General features: G+C 48.7%; 1 protein-coding gene across 6 annotated transcripts in view; it reads left to right on the top strand.

Annotated features, from left to right (window-relative positions):
- Positions 1-12,179, top strand: part of LOC138520773 (chitotriosidase-1-like) — a 344,502-nt gene that overhangs the window by 187,222 nt on the left and 145,101 nt on the right. For all 6 annotated transcript variants that reach the window (XR_011282878.1, XM_069633071.1, XM_069633070.1 and 3 more), the window contains 3 exons: positions 723-752; positions 6,664-6,865; positions 7,376-7,432. Coding sequence is in view for 5 of the 6 variants with exons in the window: in XM_069633071.1 (XP_069489172.1) it covers positions 723-752; positions 6,664-6,865; positions 7,376-7,432 (289 nt within the window). In the remaining variant the exon portion in view is untranslated. The remainder of the gene's footprint in view (positions 1-722; positions 753-6,663; positions 6,866-7,375; positions 7,433-12,179) is intronic.

Below are 12,179 nucleotides of genomic sequence, written 5' to 3'. Positions count from 1 at the left end.
CTTTTTTTCGCACATACCCTCCAGGGTAAAAGACTACAAGTCTGATTTTCTGTTGACATTTTCAATGCGTGCAGTGACTGCATGATCTTCTTAATGTGAAACCTTAAACCTCTGCATATTAAAATTGGCCCCCATCCCCCTGTGAGCAAGGCCATCAAGTCGCCCCTCACGCCACCTGACTCGCTAGACGTCTCCCACCCCTCTCCTCTCCACCACCCAGTTCAGATGTACCCTCCTCTGTGCCCCGCTGTATCCTTCCCCCGCTGTATGTCTGTTCTGTGGTTACCTCTGTAAAGCACTCTGTTATGCATCTGTATTGTTGTATACCTCTGTAAAGCGCTCTGTTATGCATCTGTATTGTTATATACCTCTGTAAAGCACTCTGTTATGCATCTGTATTGTTGTATACCTCTGTAAAGCGCTCTGTTATGCATCTGTATTGTTGTATACCTCTGTAAAGCACTCTGTTATGCATCTGTATTGTATACCTCTGTAAAGCGCTCTGTTATGCATCTGTATTGTTGTATACCTCTGTAAAGCGCTCTGTTATGCATCTGTATTGTTGTATACCTCTGTAAAGCGCTCTGTTGCTTCTTGAAGCTCGGTGCGTGCTGAATACATAACAATAAAATAATAACAAGTGATTCCCGCCAAGCGCTTCATGAGGTCACAGTCAGTATTTCCTGCTAACTGCCCTCCATTTCCTGGTTTTCTTTCCACAGGACTGGCCCTGCTGTTCCTTCTTCACTGCAGTGAGTATACATGATATTAGCTTTATTTATTAATTTGTTGTGCATTTGTAAGGTGCTCATACATCAAGAAATTGTACTTCAAAGTGCTCACAGGGCAGAGGGGAGGGAACATGGGAACAAAGGCACATAGAATAAACTGATAGACAGGAAAGGGTGGTCCTACTAGGCCTTGTGATAATTCAGAACGTGCAAGTGCAGGGAGAGAGCGAAGGGACAGGGAAGGCGGTAAGTGCTAGGAGCTCCACAGAGAGAAGTGCTAAGGTGTCAGTTGTGTCCAACGGTAAGTGGCTGGCAGAGATCGGTTGGTACAGAGTGATCACCTGCCAATATTAAGTGCAGGCCTGTGGCAACACAAGCCAGTGGGTGCCCGAAGGCAAGTGCTAGGATGGGCAGAAGACTGAGGGTGATTGGGGGGGAAGGCCAGGACCAAGATGACACATAAGGTCCCGGGCCACCAACCTCAGCGACTGTGGGGCATTAGCACGAGAGTGAGAGGGGGAAGGAGGAGGTGAAAATTAAAGTCTTGAGAAGCTTCCGGAATTTGAGAAGATCCTGATCAAGACAGAGAGGAAGGGCGAGGCTGTTCCAGAGGAGGGTGCCACCTGAGGAGAGAGATCTGCCACCAGCTCATGGCTTAGAAAAGTGTCTGACACGCAGAGAGTTGGAGTCAGTGGAGCGTAAAGATCCGGAAGAAAGGTATTTGGTGAGAGCAAGCTGTGTAGATAGCGTGGTCCTCAGCCCCAGACAGCCTTATGGATGATGCCGAGGGATTTGATTTTGATCCTTGCAGCAACCGGAGGTCAGTGGCGGGATTTTAGGCGCTGGAGAGATACGGTCCCTGGGCTTGAGGCCAAGGATAAGTTTAGCAGTCTTATTCTGGACAAGCTGGATGGGGCAGAGAGAGGACGGGGGTAGATTTAGGAAGAGGCTGTTGCAGTAGTCAAGCCTAGAGACTGCCAGAGCTCTAGAGATGTCGAGCTTCTGGGGGAAGTGAGGAAAGGAAGGATGTCTTTGAAGAGATGGAGTTGGAAATAGGCCCTCTTGGCAAGGTCCAAAATGTGAGGGAGGAAAAAGAGAGAGTAATCAAAGATTACTCCAAGGTGTTTGGCTCCAGGTGCGGAAGAAGGGGGAGAGCCCATAGAGGGTGGACAGAGTGAAGGGAGGAAAGAGGGAGCAGGAGTCCCAATAAGAAGGATCTCAGTCTTGCTGGCAGTGAGTCAGAGATCATTGGAGGCACAGCAGGACTGGATAGCAGAAAGGCAGTCAAGAATTTTAGAGGAAGTAGGGAGACGGTCAGAGGGAAGTTTGAAGAAGAGTTGGGTGTCATCTGCATAACACTGGAAGTGAGGGGAGAACGCGGAGATAAGGTGAGCAAGAGGGGCGAGATAAATGTTAAAGGTGAGAGAATAGAGCCCTGTGGAACGCCACAGGTGAAGCTAGAGGTGGAAGAGGAGAAACAGCCCAGGATAACCTGGGAGGAGTGGGGGGTCAGTGAGGAAGGAGGACGGCCAGTCCAGTTTTATGAGGATGGAGTGGTTGACGGTGTCAAATGCAGAGGGGAGATCAAGTAGAATGAGAACAGCTGGAGAGTTAAGAGTCAAGAGATGGGAGCAGTTCTTCACAGGTGTTCAGGAGAGAGGTTTCAGTGCCTCTGGACCCTCGGAATCCAGATTGATGGTCATGTAGACACCCAACAAGATCAGTATGCTTGGCCTGTTGGGGGGGGACCAGCTTCTCCAGGAGTTTCCCAAGGAAGGGTGTGATAGAGATGGGGCGGGAGTTAGACAGACATGAGGAGTTGGCGGAAAGCTTTTCAGGAGGAGCACACCAGAGAGTGCTTGAGGGAAGAGGGGAGGACCCAATAGCAAGAGAGTGATTGCAGAAATCAGCAAGTGCCAATATTGTCCTTAATAGTTCTGGAAGAACAGCGGGAGACCTGTTTGGAGGAGACCTTCATAGAGCAGACAACTCTAGTGACCTCATTGGATGTGATAGGAGAGAAGTAGGTGAGAAAGGCTGAGGGAGGTTGGGAGGCCAGGGGTTGCAGGGGCAAGGGAGGAAGGGGGGAAAAGGGGAGGAAGAAAGAGTGCTCAGGATGTCCTGAGGTTTTGCAGTGGAGTGGGTGGCCAGTGCAGTGCAGAGGGCCTGCAAGGGAAGGGCCGATGTCGAGGCTGCAGAAGGATTGGATAAGGATTCTGGGAGCTGCCGCTACTTGTCTGTACTACCACCACTCCTTGCTTGTGCAGCCACCGAAAGCCTGCTGTCTGTGCCGCCGCGCCCTGCTTGCAGTGCTGATGCTACCAGGACTGCACTTAGGCTGCTGCTCTTGCCTGTGCTGCAGCTGGCACCCCACTCCCTGACTGCAGCGCAAGCTCAGGCCTCCCTACCACCCTTTCCTGTGCTGCCCACGACTGGCCTGCCAATCACTGCAGGTGCTTAAGCCTGACATACCATGACTCCCGCTTATCATGAGGCCCCCTGCCTTGCCTACCTCAATGCTTGCACTCATTCCTTCCTCTGCACTGGCCAGCTGCCAGTAAGGCAATGATGGTCGCACATTGCCCTAGTAACGTTTTAAATGGAGGGGCCCACATGTTTGCACATTTTATTGCCATCAAGTGAGCACACACCAGATATAGGATTTTAAGCCGTTCTCCTGAGACATTTCTTTAATGAGTTGAAATTGTGCATTTTATTGCTTGAACTTCACAAACGTTGGGTAAAAAAGGGTTAATCTCGAATAGATGCCAACACTTTACAGGATCATTTTGCAACACCTTTTCATGCTTGCTGTGCCTCAAGGAAAAAACACTAGCCTTGCCCCCACAAAATATGAGAGTATTGCCCCGTAAAACACATTTCCTACTGCCGGTGTTCTACAACATGCCAACACTGCCCTGTAAAACACATTTCCTACTGCCGGTGTTCAACAACATGCCAACACTGCCCGTAAAACACATTTCCTACTGCCGGTGTTCAACAACATGCCAACACTGCCCTGTAAAACACATTTCCTACTGCCGGTGTTCTACAACATGCCAACACTGCCCTGTAAAACACATTTCCTACTGCCGGTGTTCAACAACATGCCAACACTGCCCTGTAAAACACATTTCCTACTGCCGGTGTTCAACAACATGCCAACACTGCCCTGTAAAACACATTTCCTACTGCCGGTTTTCAACAACATGCCAACACTGCCCTGTAAAACACATTTCCTACTGCCGGTTTTCAACAACATGCCAACACTGCCCTGTAAAACACATTTCCGACTGCCGGTGTTCAACAACATGCCAACACTGCCCTGTAAAACACATTTACTACTGCAGGAATGATATGATATGATGGGTTATTTATAACGCGCTTACTACCCAGAGGTTTCTAAGCGCGGACCCCAGGATCGAACCTGTGTTGCTCCGTGTCGTCCTGCTGCCAAGGCGAGCGCGTTGCCGCTGAGCTCGTTCTTTCTTAACCTTTGATGCAATGAAACCTTTGATTTCCTCATTAACTTTTCCCCGACTTTTCTATTGTTCTGTTTCTTTATTTGGTCTTCCTCTCTCTCGTCTTGCCCCACTGAAGTCTCTTTTTAATGCTTCTATTCATCTTTTCTTTCTTCTTTCTCCATGGGATTCCTTTGCCTCTTCTCTCTCTACTCTTCGTTGGCTCTCTTTATTCTCGCCCGCCTCAAGTTTAACTTTCTGTGTCAAATCTCTTTACAACCTTGTGCCTGCCTAGCTTTCTTCTCTTGTATCATTTTATATACCTACTCGTTCTCTTCGCTCCCAGTCTCAGTTTCTTCTTGCAGTCTCTCCGCCCCCTTGCGTTTTCAGTCTTACTTTGTTAGCTCCTTTCCACTGGAACTCTCTCCCACTTTCTCTCCGCTCTATTTCTTCATCTCTTTATTCCGTTCCTCACTGAAGACCTATTTTCTCCAATCTGACATACAAGGCTGATCGCGCTTATATTGTTACCCGTATTTCGCATGTTATTGTACTGTTTTTATGATCCTTTGTACAGCAGTTTGGCTTAAGGCACTTTATGAATCCCAAATAAAATACAAATAAAATACCAAAAAAATAGTGTCCAAAAGTATATTCCAGTATTGCCATTGTAAGAAACCATTTGCAGGCTTGCAGTGCCGAAATATGCTAACATTACCACTGCAAGGACACATTTTGAAGCGGATTGTATGCAAGCACGCCCCTGTAAGAACACACTTGCATGCTGGTTGTTCCCAAAAGATGCCAGAATTACAACCTGAAGGACCACCATTTCTGCTTGCTTTGCCCAATATATGCCAGCATACCATTGTAAGAACCCATCTTCTTGCATGCTGTTCCCAATATGTTACGGGTATCCATTTTAAGAACTTATCTTAATACACTCTGTGTCCAACAATATATGCCAGCATTGCTGGGTAGAAAATGTTTTTACAGTTCCCTCTTCCCTCCATGCCTGCCCTCCCAAATACACACAAAGCTGCTCACAAGCACTAACATATAAACACGTAAAAACAGAGTCTTACGTACCTCACACACACACTCGTACGCTGGCGTCCATACCGCTACCAGCTCACTTCATGTCTAAGAGATGCTGGAAGCAGGCAAAGGTGCTAATCAACAGCTCTCCCTCTGGGTCATGCCTCCTGCACATGTCCCTGGACTGCATAGGTGGTGCCCCCGTAGGACTATATGAACGATGGACAGGGAAAGATATGCCCACAGTACTCCAGCTGGCGTGCCCAAAGGGCCATGCTAAGCTGCAGAAGCCTTGCCTGGCCCATTAGATATATGTAGGCCTGGGGCCCTTCGCCATATGGGATACTGGATATCCCATAGGTCTGGTTGGCCTAGGAGTGCTCAGCTCAGCGGCCCGCTGCCCACTGCAGCTGAGGGTACGCTCAGATAGCACACCATGTGGCTGTGTTGGCCCCGATTCTTCCAGATTTGGCATCTTCCATCATGGATGAGCCGCCACAGTCTAAAGAGCTATGTGGGCCAGTGTGTGCCACCTCAACGCCACTGTATACTCTTCAGCTAGTATTCATTTAAAATGCAAAGTTTCCCCAAAATCCACCTTCACGCACTACTCAAATGCTTTGTCTTGGAAAGCCCCACACGTGTGCTACAATGTTAGTGCCTTTGACTCTTTTTTGTCCCACCACTTGCATTTTGTGATGTGAAAGTATGGCAGGAGTCGCCACTCTCAGTCTGTGCTGGCATCACAGGCTATGTGTGCCACCACGCAAACCATGCACCGCCGTGCCGTGCCCATACAGTCTCCTTGGCCTTTCTGACCCACACCTGTACGTCCCTGCTACAGTTCTGTCCAACCTGTTACTGCTTTGCCGAGGCCTGTATGCACTTATCAGACCCACCTTGTCTACTGCCTTGTACTCAGCACTTGCCACTTGGCTGCACTACCACTGTTGTTGATTTTATTATTTATTTATTTTATTATTATTTATCCTGTTTCTCCTCTGCTCCGCACTCTCCTCTCTCCCCCTTCCATGCACTTTCTCCCCTCTCCTATGCACTTGTACATTCTCAATGTCTCTGGGCCTAGTAAGATCGCTGTTTTGTTCTCCCCTGTTCCCCTCCCTTGCCCTGTGGCGCTCTGAAACGCCTGTGTATGAGCGCGATAGAAATAAAATATCATATCATATATCATTAATGTGCTACTGCCACTGTGACCCCATCATGCTTTGCCAGTCTGAACATCTACCCAGTCACCACCAGTGAAAATCGGGGTGTTCTATGCCGCCTCTCTCCTTCTAACCTGGCCTTTACTGGTGCTGCCACTAAACTGATTTGCTACTTCACAAATCTGCCCCTGTAGAATCCGCACCTCTGACTGAACTTATCTCGACTCTCCCTTCTGCTCCCCGCACCCTGTACCCTCCCTCTCACAGGCACTGCCGCCAGACTGGTTTGCTACTTCACCAATTGGGCCCAGTACCGCGAGGGGATGGGGAAATTCCAGGTCGAAGACATTGATCCGTCCTTGTGCACCCACTTGCTGTATGCCTTCGCCGGGATGAACAACAACCAGATCGCCACCATAGAATGGAACGATGAGACGCTCTACCAGGCTTTCAATGGACTGAAAAGCAAGTAAGTCTTTGAGTGGTATAACAAAAGACGACGGGAAACACACAAGGTTGGGGTGCACAGGAGGTGACACTATTTGTTGGGTGTACTAAAGTAAACACGTGGAGGGAAAAGTCCCTTCTCTAACCTGTGCTGCCTACACACGCCTAGCACTCGTCTTTGGTACCCACTCCACTGTGTCGAGAGCCTTATCTCATGGGGCCTCATGAGAGAAGGGCCTCTAGAGAGCAGTGATTACACCCACATGGTAGGCAGGGAGCCCTCAAGGAGTTGGCTTGCCAGCATCTTCTGGATGGCCAGTGCCTCCTCACTCTGCATCCATGGCGTAGTGAATGGCAGCACAGGCTGATCTAGCTCAGTACTACTGTAAGCCTAGCAGACCCAAGAAGGTGCCATGTGTGGGGGCAGCCCTTATAGTCCACGCGCCAGCAGTCACGATGCACAATCACACCCTGGTGTGGTCAGGGGCTTCCAAAGTTCACTCACCCTAAACCTCTCTTTTATGCTTCGCAGGAATCCTGCACTAAAGACGCTGCTCAGCATCGGTGGATGGGGGTTTGGAACCGAAAGGTGAGATCTGTGCACATTACCGCTCCGTCCTACCACGGGCTCAAGTTGAGGACACGTTTTCAGAGGGTGGACTCAGCCCCCACAGCTAAAATGAGAAACATTGAATGTCCACTTTGAATTTATGTATTAAAGACGACCTCGGGGATCGAACCACAGTCACGTCAGGTTTGCAGGTCAGACCCTTCACCACTGCACTATATAACCTGATGAAACATGACAAAAAACTAAAGGTGAAATGTCCCAAGGAAAACATTTGTATTGGTTCTTGGAGTTTAAAACATGCACACCTTTTAACGTTTTCAAAAACACTATTAGAAGAAAATATCCTCTCTTTGCTTTGTGTGTGTGTTGATTTCATGAAAGGCAATTGCCATGTGTCCTGTGCAATTTGGGTGGTAATGCAAAGCCAATTCAATGAAATTTGCATATTTCACCTTGGTATGCTCATTTCTGGTGACGTCATATCCCATTGCGTTTGTTGATGAGTCCCCCCACCTTAATCTTTAGGATTTGGCTCCTACCCCGCTACGCCATACTACCACCGCATCATACTACCGCTGCTGAACCATAGAGGCACTTGTGTAGTCTGAAGTGCAGTGAACCTGTGGTAGCTTAACAGCATGGGCAGGTGGTTGTACCACACGCTAAACCCTGGATCATGGGGAATGGGGACAGTGAAGGGATAGGCAGTGTTGGTGGGGGCATAGTGGCGTATGTAGTAATACAGAGTAGAACACATGTGCAGTTAAATTAGCTGCTGCAGCTCCTCCTGGCATCACCACTGGTTCACTGCTTCAAGCTGACATCTACATGCGAGCTTTGAGAACTCCAAAATGCGAGGGCTGTGAGGATGACTGTACCTAGTTATACCAGCTCCTTCTACATCTTCTGAAAGATCAAGGGCAGACATCAACCCTACATCAACCCGCCTGAAGTCCTGGTTCCAGGGACAAGAGGAAATGCTTCTCAGCTGCAGCCCATTACTGGGCACATCAATGAGAAATGTATAAAGCCTTTATTCTAGAGCTATGCATGGGTGAGGCTGTTCTTCAGTCTTTCAGAATGTAGGCGAGAGCTGGAAATCTCAAGGCTTTGCTGGACCCTTCTAATTAGTTCCACCCTCTCAGACTGGAGGGTGGGTGTGAGACTCCAGCAGTTGTAATGGCTTCTTCGCCCCTCTGAGACTGTAGGGTGGGTGTGAGACTCCAGCAGTTGTAATGGCTTCTTCGCCCCTCTGAGACTGTAGGGTGGTTGTGAGACTCCAGCAGTTGGTGTTAGGCAGAATCCTATGCAGTTCCCTTGGGGAGCACTACAGAAGATTAGGACTACAGATATATGCAATAAATCCCCTTTGGTATCAGTCTGTACCACACAGATTTAGTTGGTAGTTATGGCTGAGCAGCCAGACGTATCTCAAGAGGGAGATGAGCAGTATTCAGGGTTTACACATTAGGGCCTCAGTACTATGGAACAAGGAAACACTGACCAAAGCTTTGTATCAAAATGTATATATATATTTATTTTACACACTCTGATGTTAACGCACAAATCACTATTCTTAAAGTAAGTTAAAACAGTCTTGAAAAGGATACACGGCTCCCTATTTAAATCGTAGACAAGTTTGAGCAAGAGTGAAAACTTTGCAAAACGGCACATTGAAAACCAAGCAGAAATGGCACTCTGACAATTGCTCAAGGGAGAGAAAGGACAAGTTATACAGGGTTAGACTCTTTAACACACCAGCAACACTTCCCAAGTAGATTGTGAACAAGTTAGGCAAGGCAGTACTTTAGCATATGCAATACTGAGGTGAAAACCGAGCAAAATGGCACTTCACAAGTTTAAAAAGAGGGAAGGAAAAGGAGGTTATAAGAGTTAGGTGCACCAACACATTTCTAGGTGAGAAGCAATCTAGACAAGGCAGTTGTAACAGATTTAGCCAGAGTCAATAGGCCTGTGCCAGTGTCAATGGTACAAAGCCAAGTGCCTGGGTGCAAAATGTTTTAGGAGCTGCAGTCAAGTTTTTTTTTTAACGTTTCGAAAAGGCGGTTGCAGAAGGTGAAAGACAATGTTAGATGATAGGGGCGGCCAACCCAGTAGGTAAGTAAAGGATTTAAAACACCTTTAGAATTACCCAACAAAAAGGAAGTACCTGGCGGAACAATGTACCTTTAAAGTGGAAGAGGCTCCTGCGGTGGCGGTAGTTCCTGGCAGTTCCTGCAGTTCGGGAGATCCAGCAGAGGAAGAGAGGCTCTCGTTGTGGAGGAAGGTTCGAGTTACTGCACTGCCCAGGGAAGAAGCCAGCCGCGGTGATGCCAAGATGAATAAAAGGTACGCTCCTTTAAATTGCGGTCCTGGTGGACGGGTGCCTGGCTATCCGGTCTCCTAGTGCTTGGCCCTGTAGATTCGACCAAGGCAGGTCCTGGAAGGCAATTGGCGAACGGTTGGCCCCACCAGCTCAAGGGAAGAAGGCTCTTGCAGGTGAAGATCTTCTGAAGTCGTTGGAGAAAAGTGGTGAGGATCTGCAGCAGGGCTTCACCGGTGGTTCAGTCATTGCAGATTTCTTCAGCTTCTCTCCTCTTCGGTTTCTTAGTTCCAGTGGTGATGTCTTGTCCTCCAGTCCTCAGAGCCCTGGTTTTATGCAGCAAGACCCCCATTCATACAGCCTAGCTGTCACTCACACAGTGGGGTGGCTCTCCTGGCGGGAGAACCTTCCAGTCTATCAGGGCAGAGTGCGACTTTGGTTGCGTAGGCAAGCCGGTCCAGGGTGCCTATTCCCCCTACCACACATCTTGTCTACCATAGACTCAGTGGCGCCGAGAGGAGGGCTTCTGGGCAGAAGCCCGCCAAAAGGACGAACAAAAGATCCCCGACCCCCAACCTGGGTTAGGATTACAGAGGAAGACACGAGAAAGAAATATTATTAAAGTTCTGGCAATAAAAACCTACCGGAGTAAAGTTAATATAAAAATAAACCGGCGATATGTTAGAGGCTGTCAGTAAAAGTGGTAGCCATGAACAATGGGAAAATCCCATAGAGAAATATTTGCGGTCTAATATTTATGGTAGTAACCACTGCCAGCAGCCAGAAACCTTTGAGAGAGGGACTGTACGGTACCCCCTCGAAAATTAACTTTAGGGAAAAACTATTAACCTTTACCTCCATAGTAAGATGGGTTGTACTGGTTTTGTTCATAAGAATTGACTAGTAAAGTCAATGGGGACTTTACATGCCCTGGGAGACAGTAGTCAGTCCCAGGGTATGGAGTCTGTGTTTGGGGGTTGCTACGACACCCCTGTGGTACGGCACGTAGGGTGCTGTGTACCACACATGTTAAAAAGATGATTCCTATGAGGGTGAGAAAACTCCATAGACCAGAAGCACACAATATAGCCTAAAACACACACTAACAATCTGTCTAAGAGTGGCAAAAAAAGGGTCTCACTCTTAGCAGGAGAAAAATAAATAAACCTCTCAAATCCAACAGAGCTGCTGGGGGACAGGTAAGGGAATTTAGCCTTTGAAGAGAATTCTCCCTAACAGTTGGATTGGCTTCTTCGCCCCTCTGAGACTGTAGGGTGGGTGTGAGACTCCAGCAGTTGTAATCGTTTCTTCGCCCCTCTGAGACTGTAGGGTGGGTGTGAGACTCCAGCAGTTAGATTGGCCTCTTCACCCCTCTGAGACTGTAGGGTGGGTGTGAGACTCCAGCAGTTAGATTGGCCTCTTCACCCCTCTGAGACTGTAGGGTGGGTGTGAGACTCCAGCATTTGTAATGGCTTCTTCACCCCTCTGAGACTGTAGGGTGGGTGTGAGACTCCAGCAGTTGTAATGGCTTCTTCACTCCTCTGAGACTGTAGGGTGGGTGTGAGACTCCAGCGGTTGTAATCGTTTCTTCGCCCCTCTGAGACTCTAGGGTGGGTGTGAGACACCAGGGGTTGGAATGGCTTCTTCACTCCTCTGAGACTGTAGGGTGGGTGTGAGACTCCAGCAGTTGTAATGGCTTCTTCACTCCTCTGAGACTGTAGGGTGGGTGTGAGACTCCAGCAGTTGTAATGGCTTCTTCACTCCTCTGAGACTGTAGGGTGGGTGTGAGACTCCAGAAGTTGGATTGGCTTCTTCACTCCTCTGAGACTGTAGGGTGGGTGTGAGACTCCAGCAGTTGTAATGGCTTCTTCGCCCCTCTGAGACTGTAGGGTGGGTGTGAGACTCCAGCAGTTGGATTGGCTTCTTCGCTCCTCTGAGACTGTAGAGTGGATGTGAGACTCCAGCAGTTGTAATGGCTTCTTCGCCCCTCTGAGACTGTAGGGTGGGTGTGAGACTCCAGCAGTTGGATTGGCTTCTTCACTCCTCTGAGACTGTAGGGTGGGTGTGAGACTCCAGAAGTTGGATTGGCTTCTTCACTCCTCTGAGACTGTAGGGTGGGTGTGAGACTCCAGCAGTTGGATTGGCTTCTTCACTCCTCTGAGACTGTAGGGTGGGTGTGAGACTCCAGCAGTTGGATTGGCTTCTTCACTCCTCTGAGACTGTAGGGTGGGTGTGAGACTCCAGCAGTTGGATTGGCTTCTTCGCTCCTCTGAGACTGTAGGGTGGGTGTGAGACTCCAGCAGTTGTAATGGCTTCTTCGCCCCTCTGAGACTGTAGGGTGGGTGTGAGACTCCAGCAGTTGTAATGGCTTCTTCACTCCTCTGAGACTGTAGGGTGGGTGTGAGACTCCAGCAGTTAGATTGGCCTCTTCACTCCTCTGAG

Source organism: Ambystoma mexicanum, chromosome 13, assembly GCF_040938575.1.
Source record: "Ambystoma mexicanum isolate Mex_15411 chromosome 13, UKY_AmexF1_1, whole genome shotgun sequence".
In the NCBI taxonomy this organism is placed as follows: Eukaryota; Metazoa; Chordata; class Amphibia; order Caudata; family Ambystomatidae; genus Ambystoma; species Ambystoma mexicanum.
Note: the sequence above shows the minus strand (reverse complement) of the source record. Positions and strands in the feature narration are given on the sequence as shown.